The sequence below is a fragment of the Cyprinodon variegatus genome, unplaced genomic scaffold (assembly GCF_000732505.1).
Source record: "Cyprinodon variegatus isolate N-32 unplaced genomic scaffold, C_variegatus-1.0 Scaffold90, whole genome shotgun sequence".
Taxonomy (NCBI): domain Eukaryota; kingdom Metazoa; phylum Chordata; class Actinopteri; order Cyprinodontiformes; family Cyprinodontidae; genus Cyprinodon; species Cyprinodon variegatus.
Window position 1 is genome coordinate 329,025 of NW_015150543.1, and position 18,795 is coordinate 347,819.

Consider the following 18,795-nt stretch of genomic DNA (forward strand, 5'->3'; position numbering starts at 1 on the left):
GGTGTTTGTTTTGGAAAAAGCCATATGGGTATTTGACCTGTGCAGAATTAGAAAAGGGGGACACATAAACAACAGATAAAAGCTGTTGGGGTGGACGACTGCAATGCACTAATCGCATCCCAGAACATCATATAGATCTTCTGGCATTTTTAGTTGGATAGGTAAAGAAAGGAGTCATTCAGGTGGACATTCATGAAAAAAACCACCTCTCGATTGAGGGATCCCTCTCATCTCTAAAGCTGTAGTACTTAGGTTTTACAGTATGTGCCCATTCTGTTCTGGAGTTGATGGATAACTTAAGTGCCACAGAGAGCCCAGGGTTAAAAACTAAACCAGGCCTGTAGAACCTTGTATGATTTACTGAACTGCAGCTTTTGCAGGGTACTTTAAAGCTGAAACCTAGAGTGCATCCAGGCTTTACATGCACCAACCCACACACACATTAGCTATTGGCTCAGAGTTACATGGCAGTGAAAACAATGACGGTTTGTCAGGAACAGTCGGCAGTGAGTTTATCCTTGGTGTGACAGGTGCAGATGCAGAGCCCGTCTCATTACACCCGTAATCATTAACTACTTGTATTTCAGTCTGTGTCTGTGAGCGTGTTCATTGCTTTACATTGTGGTTGTTCCAGTCAATACCTTGGCCCCTCTAGATTTTTTATAAGCCACAGTTCATTGCTTTCGTTGACTGATTGCCTTATCTGCGCTGGGTACATAATGATGTCACTAAAGGTGTGTGTTAACTCCTGAGCGAGGCTATTGGCAAGGGGTGGTGTTGCTCCAACCAATATCTTTTCTTATTTACCATTGAAAAAATGGTAAATATTTTGCTGTTTTTGGTGATTCTAAAAAATTCAAGGAAAATTACAGAAAAATTACATAATGCCGATTTTTTTTTTTTTTTTTTTTTACCTAATGTTGGTCTGTGGTGAAATATTTCCATTTGCTACCATGGTCTTTAAAGCAAGTGTCTATATCTTTTGGGAGTATGAGCTAAATCTAACCCTAAGGGTGGCGTTGTATGAATGTGACAGGATAAATGTGACCATGTCTTTGTCTATGTGCCACATTGGGTGTTTTCCTCCCCCGACTTACCGGAACATCGTAGGCCCCATGTATAACAGGGCCAGCCTCTTCCTCCATCTTATGCTCCCCACCGATGAGAGGTGCCTGTGTCTGCTGGTGGGCTGATTGTCCTCTTGGTATGTGGTTGGATACTTCGGTATGAGATGTCTTATTCCTGGTGTCTGCCCGGACTGGCCTAGGCCTCCTGGCCCTTTGGGGTCCCCACTAGGGCGTGGTGATCCCCTGGGGCTTCGACCTCTGGCTCTCATCCGGGTTCTCCTTGGGAATGACTGGCCTCATGAGACCATGTGCTTGTTACCGCAGCTCCATGGTACCTAGGGGCAGCATGGCCCTGGGGTTAGGCCCCTCATGGACTGGTCTCCTTAGGGGTCATGCTCTGGGTGCTCTCATCTGCCCTTCCCTGGTGGGTGGAGCCACCCCCAAGTCTGCCCTCTTGTGTCCCAGTGATCTGGAGTCCCTTTCGATATTCCTTCTGAAGAGCCTTTAAAAATCCTATATACATGATCGTGCTCATGCATACATACCTCAAGAATTTGGTACCAGGTGTTCATACAAGCTACACGCCATTTGGCTTTGCAATACAATCCACTCAGGGCTGCAGGAAAATCCATATTTCTTTTCAAAACTATTTTTTTTAACCACATTTTTTTTCTGCTACTGAGATTTCCACAAATACATTTGTGTGCAGCTCTCTGCAAACAACCAGCACCATTTATCAATGAGTTGTGCTTAATATTTCTTGTGGAAGATGTCTATATGGTAAGCAGTGATCCAAATTATTGTGTGAACCTTATTTCTCAATGTAAAGAGAACAAAAAGTGTTAATACATATGATTAATTGATCATATATATCCTATATAAGCTTCATGTTTTAACTGAATTGCTGGTAAAATATTCTTCTTTTCTCTGGTGTTTGTACCTTAAGAGCTGAACGGGAGGAAATACATCTGAAATCACATTGTGAACCTATCTATAAATCACAGCTATATTCATCTCACCAGCTGTTGAAAAGATAAATTGCTTTCAAGGAGAGCGTGGCTTGACAAGTTCACTATATCAACATTCTCTTCAAGGAACTCAGAAAAAAATGTGCCCACTTTGCTAGAATCCTCACAGAAGATGGCTAAATAAATAAAAATGTCCTTTTTAGTCTGACAGCAGTCTCCAGAGCTGTCTGATAAAAACATGCTAAATCCATTTTAGGTAAATGGGTGGGGCATAACTGAGAGTCTGAGGAGTTGAGCTGACGTTTAGTGCACTCTATGAAAAAGCAGTCAATACGATCCATCACAGAATACAGCTGGTTTACTATATAGCCGGTCAATGTTGGGGTTATTATTGACAAACCTGCTCCACTCAGGGCTAACTGTTAGTTATGTTAGCTGTTAGGAATGTCTAATAGAGTTAGCTCTGGCATAAAACACCCTCTGGTTAAAATCACTTATGGATCAGCTACAGCTCCCTCTGTAATGATTGGGATACATGTTCTTCTGCTCATGAGTGAAGATATTTAATTAAACACAGAATCTGCTGGTCATCCTCTATTTAAATCATTTACTGAAACTTAAGATTAATATGGAGTCCAACTTTTCTTCAGTCCAACTTCTTGTAAGACCAATGTCTTACAATGTCTTTTCTCTTTGTGTTTTTTGTACTTATATTCTGTTCAGACTCCTGACATGTGCTATACTTGCCCTCCACTCTGCCATTATTTCATCTGTCCTGTGTTTGTTTATCAATGAGTGTTTTTTATACTCACAAAAGGAAAAGTCCAAACTGCACTTAACTAGTAGGTCAACAAAGAAGATCATTAGGGCTGAGCTTCAATCTAGAACTAGTACAGGTCTAGAGTCATGAGGAGGACAGAAACAAAATACATATTCCGCCTTTTTAAAACTTGCAACTTCCTATTTTCTTTTTTTAGACACAAAACCCTAAAGGTACTGTTTATATAAGAATACCTCTTTGCTATGCCTTTAAAATACTGTAAACAAAGTCAAATTCCCTTATTACGCTCAATCCTGGCTTAATAAAAATGATTCTGCACCTCCTCATCTTGAAAATACAGTGATCATACAGGTGTTCTACATAGAAAGGGGATAACCTATCTCCTCCATGAAGCCTCTACTCAGACTTCACCTACCCTGCCAGGTAAAAAAAAAAGGCCACTTTCTAAAATCAGCAAGCGGTGATGCGAGGAAGAGTTTAATAATTTCTTATAAAAGTTTGGATTAAGTACCTAATATAGCTCCTAATCTGTACGGTGACAGCACCTATTCTTTCTTAATTAGTGGCCTGAGCCTTAGTTCTCTCTTCTTAAAGAAGAGCCTATTTGCCTCAAGTGGCCTGATACCATGCTGCATCTGCTCTGAGCCAGTATTATGAAATATTCAGCCAGTGTTGTGCCTGAACGCGTTCATTGAACGAAAGTTCATGAACTCGTTCATATTTTGGGCGAACGTGAACTGAACGTACTGCATTACTGCCTGATGAACGCTATTGTGAACTCGTTCATTCTGGTGTCTGTGAACGGCACGCTCTCTCAGTTCAACTCCGTTCAATAGGTTGCCAGATTTCTATAGAGTCCTCCAGGCGAAACCCCGGCTAAATCACACCGTAAACAGACCTTAATATGTAGCGGGGAAAACACCCAATCTGGCAACAGCAGCTACCAGTGTCAGCCGCGTGCGTCATCAAAACAAAATGCAGCATGGAGGCGACCGTGGAGGCGACAAAGCAGCAGTATGATCACTTAAAACAGTTTTATGACCAGGTGGTCGGTGAGGATGATGGCAACAAGTTTGCCCGCCGGCTTTCAGTAAAAAAATCCGCACTTCAGTAACCTTAAATTCCTACCTCAGCCTGGTCCCTCAGTTTGTGTTAGTAAAATCTTCTTGAGCGGAGGTCTTCAACAGGGAATCCGCGACCCCTAGGGGGTCTACGGAGGTACTGCATGAGGGTCTGCATGGTTAGTTGATATTTTTATATTCCCCCCCTGCAATTTTTTCCCCCACTAATTGAAATGTCTTTAAATACTCATTAACATGAAATCAACACACTGTAGTAAACAGATAAATGGAGACAAAAGATGTCTTTCAGTCATCAATGCTCACATTCAGCGACACACAGGAGCTCTTTCAAGCTGGGCACCGTTTCCTTCACAACAACCAGGAATCAGAATCAGAAAAACTTTAATAATCCCAGGGAGAAATTAATTTCTTTACATTACTCCATCTGTAATAGAGTGACTATAGGACACAATTTCATACAATATATATAAATAGGGGGTCCCCGCTCCATCTCGCCATCAGTTTGGGGGTCCTTGGTCTGGAAAACATAGAAGACCCCTGTTCTTTAGGGTTTTACTATCCATGTAACTTGTTTGTTAAACCTGCCTGGTATAATTTTCCAGGATTCCAGTATTCCTTTTTAGTATGTATTGAAATGGAATTTCAAATGGAAAAAATTATTAAAATAAAAAAAAAAACATTTGCACCTTAAAGACTACTTTCCTATTTTTCTTTTAATAATTACTCATAAAAAAGACCATTCAAGCAGCACATTTTTCCTGATGTTTTTGAGAATATATTGTAGGGGTGAAAGCTGCAGCTGCTACTAGTGTGAAGTGAATGGACAGCAACAAAGCATTAAAGCAACAATGGGGAAATGCTGTCCCCTCAATGCTAATGTAAACCCTGGTTGGATAAGGATTCAAAACTGGATATGAAGATGAAATCTGACGCACAGTTTCAGAGTTACAACTGATAAAATAATTGCTGTCTGTGGTTCTACAGTAGGCTATGGTGTAATTGAGCAATATATGAAAAAAAAAAAAAGAACTATGAACTAGTTCATTTTTTGGTTTTGAATTATGAACTATGAACTGAACTAGTTCATTTTAAAATGTGTGAACTGAACTTTGAACTAGTTCACGTAGAAAGAGAACTTTCCCAACACTGTATTCAGCACCCACATGGGGGACGCATTAAGGGAAATATCATTGTTCTTTGGTACCAAGGCTTTGAAAAAGCACAACATGGAACCTGTAACAGGCAAAGTTTCTTGTCTCTTAACTCTCTAAATCTTTTTTTATGAACATCACAGTTAAAATGAAATCGCAATAAAAAAGGAAAGTGTGTGATGTCTCCTACATTATGGGCTAAACTGTATAACATTGTGTCATATGTAAGAGCTTTGTCATTGTTGTTCTTATCATGTCGATGACAACTCAATCTTTTCCACTGATGATGTTTCCATGCGGAGCTTTGTGGTAAAGTGCTAGACTCACTTTAGCATCTTAACTCTCTGTTTTGATGTGACATATAGTATATTTAACTCCGGTTCTTGTTAATCATGTGATGACCAAAAAAATGGAGGGAAAAAGGGCATTTTTAGCTTCAGAAACCAAACCTACCCACATTAATTAAGAGATATTAGGGCTCAGCAGGTCACATGTCTTAGCAAAGCATGAAGCTAAACCAACCAATAGAGTCATTCTTCAAGTAATAACATAAGATTAAGTTGTGATTGTGTGAAGTCCTACTGTACAACTAGGGTTGTCTGCTTCATTTCCACATCTTATTGGGGATTTAACCCTACACCTATATAAGGAATCAGGAGCTGAGTTTGAATATTATTTAAAAAAGGCTTAAACTGGAACAGGTACTTAAACTATACCTTAAGTACTTTAAAAAATAGTCACCAGGATGCAAACTTTTTTTTTAATATTCTCTCAATTTGGATGCAAGAATTATTTATAAAAAGCAAAGGTAGTTTTACTTTGTTGTACATAGATATGCATAAAGTGCACAGGTGATAAATAATCAGGTGCACATGCTCAGTACCCTTTCTAATTATGTTTAACAAGCAACCTCTGCAGCCATTTTGAATTCCTGAAAGTTCTGAGAGCTTGTTCTGCATGCCCAGCTGGATTCCAATCAGTTTAGCAGTTGACAGTTTAAAAACTTTTAATATGATATCCCTAAGAGCAGTAGCCTATATAATAGAACCAACCTAAAGACGTATAAAGTTCTTGAGTAGATAGTGAGGGCCTCTAAACCACTTTGGACAATAGCGTTGTTTAAGAAGTCGACTTTTGCACAGAGGATTAGCTGATAAATAGAACCCTTAAAAGACTTGTTGCTGTAGCTTTATGAAAATGAAGTTTTAAAAATTGGAGCTAAGAATAAATACATAGTTTTAAAATATAGAAATAAAGAAATATTACCGTGAATAATTTTCTCATGCTACATTGAGTTGGTCCTTTAAACAAAATCCCAATAGAATTTGCTGATGTTTGAAGTGAAGACATGTAAAGAAATTGTTCTTGTTTGATCATTTGGAGAGCACTGCATTAGGCCTTGTTTTTCCTTTATGTTTTAAATGCTCCCTTAATTATTAACAACAATTTTTGCAAATGTCCAAACTAACCTCTGCACACACTTTGATGACCAGATATACTGTATAACTGCATATAAACAAGAGTTAACTGGTCATACGTAGCAGATTACTATCAACCGAAGCCATCTATTGCAAGTTTGAGCTGGTACAGAGAGCTACGTGCCCTTTATACTGTAATGTTGGTGCCGGTTATTTTCCATCTACTAACTGAGATGTGGCATCTGATAACTTGGAGTTCAAGACGAGTTAGATTTGGAGCAGAACAGAGGAAACACCAGCCAACTTACATTTGTTTATTAAAACTACCTGGCCATTCCTGGAGCCCCTTGCTTATGCCCAATTTGTCTCCACGTGCAACAAAATCTCCAAGAAATCCCTCAGTAATTGTGAAGCTTGGGCAAATTAAGCAAGACGAGTGTGGACTAATGTCTCTGTTGGTCTACGTCAGTGTTTGTCTAAGCTCTGCCTCCTGTCAGTTCTTACGTAACTTTGTCGGTGAGAAACCTGCTTGCTGTTCAAACAGGTCAACATCACAGAGGATTAGAGGCCAGCGAACACGACCCACATACTAAGACGCTTTCCTACAAGTAGCAGTCAGCCAGTCACCTCCACCTCCTTTTGTAGCATGCAATCATGTGCTGCATTCACACTCAAATGTGACTCACACAGAAATGTACCTTGGTCTTGCAGAAATAACAAATGGAAGTTGCTGCTGACACATGGCAGTGATCCAAGAGTTACTGTGAAACCTGGCTCAAGGCCTAAGACAGAGGCTCCATTGTTATTTCTTATTGTTTACTGAAATGACTCATCTAAGAGAAGTGACCTGTAACGATTGTCTAGTATCTAAAGGTCTCTGGGTTTCTATTGTTTTCATTGGTTATTCAGAGATGGTGCACTTTCTGCTTTTGACAATGTCTCAGTTGAGTGACCCTAAAAGATACCGCTTGGATCCCTATCATACATTTCCTCAAATCAAACATGTTTCAACTACAGGGTCTGTCTGACCACTGGACTCTTGAAGTCAGTGATGAATGCAAGTGTAACAGCAATCTTTGATATTATTTTCTTTAAGATTTGACCATTTACATTTTCCCCAAGATGGATATGCTTTACTTTACCATTATGTTTAACTTCCTGACTCATGACATTCAACTTTATTGTGGCTAAGTCTGAGAATCACGACCTTGTTGAAGAACTAATGGTTCCTGTGCAACCCTGTTCACTTCAACATGTTCTAATTGCTGGTTCTTTGTTGGATCATTTGCCAGATTTGGTCCATTCTCTTGTGGTGTTGCACAACAGTGTAAAAATATTACTTTAATCTCAAACATTCACAAAAGGTTTAAAAGGGTTATAGAATGCAAAACAGAGATTGCATAATTATATCATGAATAAAGAGATCAATACCATACAATACAACCATATAAATAATTTTGATGTTTTAGTGAGTGAGTGCTTGTTGCTATGATGGGTCTTTGCTCAGCAGCTTCGCTCGTTGTAAACCAACCAATCAGCACACAGCTCATCTAAATATTCATGAGCATACCATAAAAGGATTAAAACCTGTCGTTTCATTCTAGGGCTTTTAACCAGGCTCACATTGCAGCTCATAGAACAGCAAATATGCCATTTTCAGCCCAACCAATGTTACACACCCTATTCAGAGACCTTAAATCTGAAGTCTGTAAGTTTTTAAAAATCACTTTTTTGTCATATTGGCTAAAACTGTCCCTATGCCCAGACAGCAGTACATGTGATATGTAACCTGTGAAAAAAACTGCTTCAATTAGTCCCGCATACTGCCTGTATTTCAATCTGGAAAGAATAATTCGGGATGAGTCAAAACAACCAATCACAGCCAGAGGAGCGTCTGATGGAGTGTCAATCACAGCTCACACACGCTGAATCCCGCCCCCCGCTTAACCTGCCGCTGCCGCCCGGCTGCTGCAGTCAGGAGGACGCGCGTGGAAGTCATGGCGGATCGACAGCCACCAGCAAAAGAGAAACTGCCCTTACTGCCCCTGCCGACAACTGCTTACACGGCAAACTTCGGTATAACCAGCATCTTATATCTAGCTGCTTGGAGGTGAGTGTTATCGCTCTTACCGGTTCACACTCCATGCCGCGTACGCTGCTTGGACGCTTCTGGTCGCATGCGGTAGCCGCACAGATGCTGTGAGAGGGGTGGAGCTTGGAGGTGGGGCATGAGTGAAGCAGAGAGGGTGGGGGAGTGGCGTGAAACCTGTTTTTCTTCAAATTTTCAGTCGAAGTCTGCTCTCTTCTCAATGTTACAGACTGCAGCTTTAAAGGGGAACAGCAGTTCAGTCAACAGGATGAATGAATGGTAGCCGGTGCGGATGACGTCATACATACTCTGCTTTATTTTAAAAGATATATAAATATAAAAAATATAACCACGGATGTCTGAGGAACAGTGATTCGCCTACATGTTATGAATGCTGGTGTACCATACAGAATAAATTATAAACAGTTTAGTTTGTGCCTTCAACTCGTTGCCCATAGGAAGAAGTTACTTGGATAACAAAACCGAATATCCTCGGAACAGCTCCAAATGACACAAAACTAATATGGATGAGTAGACCATGATGTAATAAGGTAAAATTAAGGGGCCAATGTAAAAAAAAAAAAACAATGTTTCCCTTTAAGGACCAGCACCAAATACCCTGTGTAATCATTCTATGACCCCTTTAAGGCACTGGTCTGAAAAAAATGTCCCAAAGGTTTGTTTTAACCAGTGATAAGTGTTCAACTTCCTGTTTGGGTAAAATACTTTTTACTATGTTGGTCTTCATTAAAAAAAAAAAAAAAAAAAAAATGGTGCTTAGCCAAGTTGAATGATTGGGTGTTCCACTTTTGATGCATTAAAAAAAGAAGCAAAAACAATGTTGCTATTAAAAGATACTGTATTTTTTCCACTTACAGACATAAAGGAATAGTTATTCATTTTGCTGCTGATCTGCATCATCTCCTTTGCTTCCTGGAAACTCATATTTGTACCATTTTTTAACCGTAGATGTAGTCAAACAATTATTACAAGGGCTCTCCTGAATGCCATCTGAGTCAAGAATCTGCAACGTTTTGGTGAAAAAAGACCTTTTGTGATCAAAGAGTCACTGTCAATAATCATCAAATTGGAGATTCCTTCAAGTGGGCGAGCCTGCTAATTGCCTGATACCATATGTAGGCTTAATCGTCACTGCTCTCAGTTTTAAACCAATCCTATGTCTTTGAATTACTAAGGCAGTGACATAGTGGTTAAAACATAACCACTTTGGTCGGTTCTGACACCCAAACCATGTTTTGGAGCAAAGATGTGTTTCAAGCTATCGATCTGACTGTGCTTTGAAGCTTGTTCCTAAAAGCGGTTATGGTATACACTAGTTCTTTTTCCAAAATATACATCTTTATACATTTCTTACCCATTAGTACCAAAACAAAAACAGAATGCAATTTTCCATGCCTGCCATTTAGGTGACAGCAGCTGCATCTTATGTGTTTGTGGTTAGGGTGTTAGCAGAAAGTGTGTACAGGTGTCAGGAGTCTGTGCGTCATTCTAGTCTAGGGTCTCTCTCCTCAGTACACTCACTGAACCAGCACAGTGCAGCCTCTAAAACCACAGGCCTCACTAACTCTGTGTATGCTCCTCTCATTGTTTTTCATAGACTCTCTGTTGTTCCCTGACCCTCACCTTTGTACTACTTTCCCTCTGGGGTGAATGAGCATCACCGCCTGCCGCCTCCTCACATTCTCCCCCTCTGTGTGGCTGTCTTAGGTATTTTCCTTGTTGTTTTCTTTTATCTTGAGCTGGAGCGAGCTTCCTGTCTAACAATTGCAGGAACCCGGCAGTCAGAGGTGTTATGTTCTCCCATCCAACTGTATCTGTTTTGTATGCATAGATAGAACACGCAAACTCATCCATGGCACACACAGCTGGTGGGATGAGGGAATTATGCAGGAAGAGCTTCTTCCTGCTCAGAAGTACATGGTTGATAACAATTTTTTTACTCTATGTTTTATATATATGTATATATATATATATATATATATATATACAGCCCAAAAAATTTAAAGGAACACTTTGAAAACACATCAGATCTCAATGGGGCAAAAAAATCATGCTGTTTATTTATACTGATATGGACTGGGTGATGTGTTAGGAACAAAATGATGCCACATCATTTGATGGAAATGAAAATTATCAACCTACAGAGGGCTGAATTCAAAGACACCCCAAAAATTACAGTTAAAAAATGATGCTGCAGGCTAGTCCATTTTGCTGAAATTTCATTGCAGCAACCCAAAATGGAATGCAGTAATTATGGCCCCCACATGCATGTATGCATGCCTGATGTCGGGGCACGCTCCTAATGAGACAATGGATGGTGTCCTGGGGTATCTCCTCCCAGATCTGGACCAGGGCATCACTGAGCTGTGAAAAGCACAGGGCGCCAGTGGCAGACTTGCCAATTTTGGTGTTCTGTGGCAAATGCCAATCGAGCTCCACGGTGCCGGACAGTGAGCACAGGGCCCACTAGAGGACATTGGGCCCTCAGGCTGCCCTCGTGAAGTCTGATTCTGATTATTTGGTCAGAGACATTCACACCAGTGGCCTGCTGGAGGTCATTTTGTAGGGCTCTGGCAGTGCCCCTCCTGCTCCTCCTTGCACAAAGGAGCAGATACCGGTCCTGCTGATGGGTTGCAGACCTTCTACGGCCCTGTCCAGCTCTCCTGAAGTAACTGCCTGTCTCCTGGAATCTCCTCCATGCTCTTGAGATTGTGCCGGGAGAAACAGCAAACCTTCTGGCAATGGCAGGTATTCATGTGCCATCCTGGAGGAGTTGGACTGCCTGTGCAACCTCTGTAGGGTCCAGGTAGCGCCTCATGCTAACAGTATTGACAGTGACCCTAGCCAAATGTAAAAATGGTATAAATGAGTCAGAAAAGATGAGGAGGCAAAAAAATGTCAGTGGCCTACACCTGTAAAACCATTCCTGTTTTGATGGTAGTCTCAATGTTGCCCCTCTCGTTAACTAGGGTTAGGGTTAAGTTGATGCTATACTCTGATTACAATGTGTTCCTTTAATTTTTTCGAGTGTATATATATATATATATATATATATATATATATATATATATATATATATATATATATATATATAATCATACTCATCTTAGCTTGTACAAATTACCTTAGCTTTGCTTTTTTGTCATACTTAATGTTTTAATTCATCTATCTGCTTTAAGTATTAAAAGTAATACAAGGGGAGAGGACTGCAGGTGGGGCAGTGGTTAGTGAGCACAACCCATGTACAGAGGCCTTACTTCTCAACGTGGCCGACCCGGGTTCGTATCATCCCTGCGGTCCTTTGCTCTCACTCTTCTCTCATACCCCGTTTCCTGGCAGCCTGCTGTTGAAAAAGCGAGCCACTAGTGTGGTAAAAACTCAAAAAGTAACCCTAACTCTCTACCTAAAGAACAGTAGTATACATGTTGCCATACACTCATAAATCTACCAACATTAACTTTGCAAGCTAAAATGATTCAAAATAAAGAATCATTGCGGGTCACGTGTGTCATTTGATCCAATGTCCACGACCTCATTTATCCTCAGTGTCAATATATGATGAGAAGGAAACAGAAAAAAAATGGCCCTCAGAACACCACCACCTCCACCATGTATAACTGTTGGTATGAGTTTCTTTTTGAATAGATGTTTTACTTTTACATCAAATCTAGATTGTTTATAACCTTCCCTCCCTTGTTTCCTCAGTTTGCAGATTATTGTATTATATTAGGATGTTTTGGGGTAAATGTGAGACATACCCTTTAACACATAACTACTGATGTTTACTGAGGCAACTGAGGCCTGCAAAGCTTTGATATTGTTCTTGGTTCTTTTGTGGCCCTCTGAATGAGCGATTTAGGTACTCTTATAGTAATATTGGTAGGCAAGGCACTCCTCAGTATCTGTTCCAAGTTTTTCCATATGCTGATAATGACTTTTTTGTTCTTTCCTGGAGTCCCAAAGATATTTTTGACTGCTTAATGCTAATGACTGTGTTTCTCACCTGTTTTCAATCTTCTGTTGATCAAGGCAAAATGTGTTGCTTTTTGATAGTATGTCAAAAAGTTTCTAGCTAACATCTGTGACAAGGCTACCTATACTATAGATGTTACAATGAAATAAAAAAAAAAAAAATTGTATTGTCATTCATTTATGTGATTGTGATGCTAAATCAGTTATCCTCTTATCTTTTACCTCTAAATTTTGATTTTGGAAAGATAATCTTCAAATTTTTGTGTTCTTTTAGTTGGACATAAAACCACTATTATCTGTGACATAACCTTTTTTTCTTTTTAAGGCTTTGTTAAATTAAGAACAAAGATACACAAATGAGTGTATATTAAACAACAACAACAACAACAATAAACAAAAGTACTGAGGAGTAATTAACAGTGAACACGGTTTGTTTAATTATTGGTAACATTTTGGAATTGCAAAATGTTTTAGAATATGTCAGCTAGAACTCTGGTGATGGTCAGGTACAAAAATAAAAGGATGACCAGAAGAATGGAAATAAAACCAGGGTGGACTGAACACAAACAGAGATATAAAAAGACCTCGCTTCTGGACTGCAGATTTAGACCGCTGGTTGAGGTTAGGGGAAAACCTTCAGCCGCTCCGATGAGCTGCTCTTTGTTTATCGGCTACATTTTCTGCTGCGTTCTGTCGCGGTCATGGTGACTGTGTAAAGTTTGTCTTTTCTAAGTATCGGGTAACCACGCTGTGAGCTGCCAGCTTTCTGTGTTTCTGCGTATCTGCCTCAATACCATAAGTGATTATACCCTGATTTGGAATAAATATGTGAGCTTTTAAAAGAATGATTTCATGGGAAAATGTAACGCAGCGTGGAAACAGCTCCTGACCGATGTTCCCTCAGACGGTCGTGCAGACTCAGCACGCGGAGTTGGACTCACACACAGTGGAAAACAGCTGGAGGTTGCCCAGGGTTCAGTGGGCTGCTGTGTTGACTGGCAGGTGCTTTAACTGGCTCTGATTGGCTCTAAGCTCACCTGTGGTAGGCTGGTTGCAGTACTGCTAGCTTAAGTAACAAAACCTGACACACACATACATAAACCTCCCCCCTGCCTCCTGAAAAGAACAATACCAACCCCACCCCTAATGTCTCACACTGTGTCCCAAAAATTTCCTCCATCCCAAGTTCATTAGAAATGAAGACATTCTGTTTGATATGCAGAGGAATTTCCCTCTCTTCCAATCTCCAGCACAGAGGAAGAGAAAGCTGCACAATGTACCAGTTAAAAGGACTTAGTCTCCATTGAAACTTGGCTCTCTAAAATCCCTGTAGAGCCCCCAGGCCCCCTATTACGGTTGTGGCCTCAATAGAAGGAGATGCAATGCCGAACACTGGGCCTCCTTGTATTCAGCCGGTGCCCCAGCCGAGAGCTATTGACAAGCCCCACAATGTCCCAAGCGCTCTTTTACAGTAGAGAAGGGCTCTTTTCTCTAAAGGGTGGCTCTGGACTCTAAGAGGAGGACCTACTTTTTCACAAGAGGCCGTTTCCAATGGAGGCATCTGCAATCTGTTGCTTTCCCCGCAACTCACTGAAATCTCTTCTCCTCTTCAGTCTTTTTTTAATTGTAAACTGGCTGAGGACAAGAACAAATCGACCATGAATTCCTGAGCGCCTGGCAGCCACTGGCTGCTCCGGCACAGCAAACTTGCTCCCGCTTTCTCTGCTTTTCTCTTGTTCCCTCCCTCCTTTCTCTCTAAGCTTTCAGTCTCCCTCCCTCACTCTCTAACTTTCTCTTTTGTTGACACAAAAGCTCCAAAGCCTTTCTCCCCCACCTCTGGGCCACCATTATACTTCTCTCATGTCTTTCAACTGATTCCCGCTCTCTCTCTCTCTCTCCCTGTGACTGAATGGGCCAAACACGAGTTTAGAGGGCTAACGATTTGGACTTCAGTAAAAAGGCTTTACACTAAGGTGCTGAAGGGGAACTTGTTTCGCAGGACTTCCACTAATTTTGCATGCAATTCTGTGCCATTCCCGTTATCTCAAAGATTAATACAGATAAAAATTGGAGAGGAGAAAGTTTTTTACTCTGGATAGCTCAGGTATTTAAAAAAAGAAAAATCTATTGACAGGACAACCTGATTGTGCATTACATAGATTTTGACTTTATGTGTAAAAGCTATTTAAAAAAAACTGAAGGAGGTTTATCTCAAGCCGTATGGGTGAAAAAAGGTAAAATGAGAGGGAAATGAGACCTTTGACCCTGTATACAAAATGCCATGCAAGGAGAAATTGAACTCTGAACATCAACATAAATGCACAATTTTTACAGTGCTACATGGGGGCGGTAGATCATGGATCTGAAGGTGCTTTTCATCAGCAGAAATTGGAAAGTAGTTATGAGCATTGAGGATAGATGGAGCTAACCTTAGGTCAATCCTGGATAAAATCTTGATTTCAAACTGCTTCAGTTCCTTGAGTAGCCTAAAGTAGACAGTTTACCATAGAAAGTACCCCTGCCTTTCTTGTCCACATGTCTTTCCTATTCCCAGCTGGTTTTGCAGCTGACTAATCATCCTAAACATGGTTGTTGTCAAAAGCCTTTTTTCCTCATGTGATTGCTTAGGATGGTGGATTGCATTAAATCAAACATGTGATCTGCAATCTACTGATTTCACGACTAAAACTCCTTCTACTCAGTATCGAATGATTACCTAAAAAATTATAATGTCTTGTAAAAGTTCCGTTGTATTAATGTTTGTTGTGGAAAATTTGAATCTAAGAGGCTTAAAGTGCTAATAGCTCTATTAATGACTCTATTCATCATGTATAGATATATGGTGCTTTTGAGCTATGCAGAAACTTTAAAGTCAGTGTGACGTAATCTCCAAGGTGATAAATGAGTTTGCCTGAAAGCGTCTAGGCAAGGCCATTTATCATACTTGGGATTATCTATAGAAGTCAACTGTCCCGCCTGTGGATCCTTGTGTTCTATTGTTTTCATATGGTCCCTACATACACTGTTAGGACAACAATGGCAAAAACACTGTTTTACATGGTTTTATGTGCACAAAACCTCATCAATATATCTTATCTTATAAAAGCAGAAAGGTAGTACATGTAGAGTGACTAAAGGCACCCAATTACTTATATATCCGTGTGCGGTCATTTGTACATATACCTACATTTCTATTTCAGCCACCGATCTAGTGGATGCCTGCTCCTCCAACTACTTCTTCTTCTTCATCTTTTTACAAAGCAGTAAGGTGCAGTTGCAGATCACATAAAATGTGTGATGCGATAAAGTTTCCATTGCAGTTTTGAGAAATTGACGAATTTTGATACAACCCAAAAAACACTTAATTAAAGCGTAAAAACATTTGAGAGAAAACCCCCTTTTTTTAATCGTAGAGTTTCTATTTAACAAATTAATTTTGCAATTGAAATTTTCGCAATTTTATGGTTAATAGAAACACAGCTACTGCCAGCTTTCTCCTGGGGAACCTTATCATCTCAGTGTCACATTTAAAATGGTCCAGTATGAATAAATTTTCCCACCCACAATTTGACTGTATGATCTGGTTGAACTGTAAAGTGCCTTGAGATGACATGTGTTGTGAATTTGGCGCTATATAAATAAACTGAATTTAATTGAATTGAACCAAGCAGTGTCGGGAGACAACGCATACGTGGTCATAATAATTCAGCTTTGCATGTACCTGTCTGAGCGTACCTGTGTGTCTGTACAAGTAGGCCCATGTGGGGGCCTTAAATATCACAGAAATGAAAACAGAAATCTAACATGCTTGTCTGACCGCGACCTATAGACTTGGGATTCTGATTCTCAACACCATTCCAGTTTAGGAAGCCTCCTACTTAGAAGTCTGAATTTCTGGCCCAAATACGCAAGGTCCTCCAGTAGCTTATAGCTCCACTATGCTACCCTCTGTAAACCAATCTGTGCCGAGCTTGGATCAGTTAACCGTAATGAGCTTGGTTCTTTGTGACCATTTACACAATACGCTAACACGGTCCCTTGCCTTCTAGTGGCAACATTTGATGAATTTACTTGACAGAGTTGGCTTTTGGGAAGTCGATACGAAAAACGTTAATCTAATAGGGCTGTCAGCTCTCACCTGAAAAACGACGGATGTTAAAAGTAAACTCCATTCCACTTATTTATATATAAAAATGCTATGCTGATAAAAATCCAGTCCGCGTTTTCAACACAACCTTAGAGCTAACACACAAGGACATGTTTGGTTCATATCCAGTCTGTTACGTACAGTGTAATCTCCTAACAGTTAGCCTCGTTAATCAGGAAATTTCAGGGATTCATAAAAATACAAGCTTCCCTACAGTGTCAAACCATTTCCAGTGATGATTCTGCTTAGCAGTGTGATGAACCTCAACGTCTGTTGTTGTTTCCTGCGTCTATAAGCCCTGATTAGACAATTGTTTGTCGTATCCACTTCCCGAAACCCGACTCTGTCAAGTGAATTCACCAAAGGCGGCTTTCTACACCTGACTCTCCGCAAACTTCCTAAATGTTACATGCGCGGCCACGTTTGTATGCTTGTTGACCTCTAGAGAGCTGTAGTACCGTAGATCATCACTAGGAGGCGAGGAAATGGTCCTAAGGAATCGAGCTTGGCACGGATCGGTTTTCAGAGGGTAGTGTAATTGGGGCTTTTGTTATCTGAGAACTGAGCCAGAACTGAACCGTGCCGAGTCCTACTGATGAAGTAGTACCAGTTTAGCTTGGTTTGTTTGTTTCTGGCACAGTCCGGTTCAGTTGTGCGTGCCATTTACACTCAACAGTCATCTCGGTTACCGTGCTTGGACAGAACTCGGCACAGTTTTAGAAGGGTAGTGTAAATGGGGCTTACGTCTAGGAGCATTACTGTAAACAGAAAACTTAGGGGAACAAGCTAAAAATAAGAGTAATGGAATGTAAAATTTACTTTTTTATTAACTTAAAGAAGATATCTGCTTCAAACATAACTTTGTTATGTTACAAGGAAACTATTTCTGAAAAACAGATGATATATGTAACCTGGCATCGATATGAGATCTCCATCAAACAGAAAGATCAGAAACACAGCTGCCTGGTCATGCAGCCTCTCTACCAAGGCCACACTCTCCATATCTCCCTCTCTGTTTCTTTCTCTAAAGCCCAGGGGATCAAGTCATCCAAGGCCACTGCTCAGCGCACATCTGCTCTGGTGGACAACCAGGCCAGAGGCGAGGGGCCGACTTGGGGTCTAGTGGTCAAGATACTTGGCTTGGATAGACTTGGTGGCTGACGGCTGGACGAGGAGGATTCAGGGGGGGATTAGATGCCTCAGAGCAGTGAACAGGCTTCCATGGAGATGCTGTCTTACAGTGTTTACAGCCTCCCAATTGCACGTCAGACCTCTCCTCCCAATCCTTCTATTTCTCCACAGGCCTTCTGTGTCCCTCCTCTTCTAATGTAAATGTCGGGGGCTGGAGGGCTGGAGAGTGGATCTTGTTTTGGTGATTCTCTGCTCTCCCTCTTGTGTTCTTATTGGAGCTGTGTTTTACAATTTCAGGCTTTCATTTTTTTTAAAACTCCCTTTTATCCTTTCTCCTTTTAAGAGAAGAGGCTGTGTCCAGCCAGGCCGACTGCCCGCTGAAGGGCTGGTGTTTGTGCCATCCGGCTTTTACGCTGCCCCCTGTTAAAGGGAATAAAAGATGGCAGAGGGTTGTCTGGCTCTAAACGGGGAACACCTGGTCATGTTCCTGTGCCAGCTTTAAGAGTAGGCCAAAAACATTTAACTAAACAGATACCGGTTTTTAAAAAATCACTGGTAATCTAGTTTGAATTGAAGTCTCAAAATGAACTGCAAAGTCACTAGATAATAAATTTGTCTGTGACACACATTACATTAAAAAACAAATAATAATAGTAATAACAACTGTTCACAACTGTTTATTGACTATTTATTCTTCAGATGACTGCACAGTATTTATATTTGTAAAAACGTTGTACAGTACAGTATTTTATTTGTTTGTTTATTCTTTAACTCTGCCATTTATTATGTTATTTTATACACTTTTTAAGGTGCACATTGTGTGACCACTTGTACTATAACCTTTTGCTGCTATAGCACCAAAATTTCCCCATTGTGGGACAATAAAGGGATTTTCTATTCTATTCAATTCTATTCTTTTCTAAAAGTTTAGGCATGAAACCGGAAAGCGACATTTTTAATAAACTTTA

The 18,795-nt window shown here is 40.4% G+C and overlaps 1 protein-coding gene across 1 annotated transcript in view; it reads left to right on the forward strand.

Moving 5' to 3' along the window:
* The first annotated feature begins 1,049 nt into the window (after positions 1-1,049).
* LOC107084009 (serine/threonine-protein kinase pim-3-like) overlaps positions 1,050-18,795 on the forward strand; it is an 83,809-nt gene continuing 66,063 nt past the window's right edge. Inside the window, exons 1-2 of the mRNA XM_015373636.1 lie at positions 1,050-1,184; positions 1,297-1,491. Coding sequence (XP_015229122.1) covers positions 1,050-1,184; positions 1,297-1,491 — 330 coding nt within the window. The remainder of the gene's footprint in view (positions 1,185-1,296; positions 1,492-18,795) is intronic.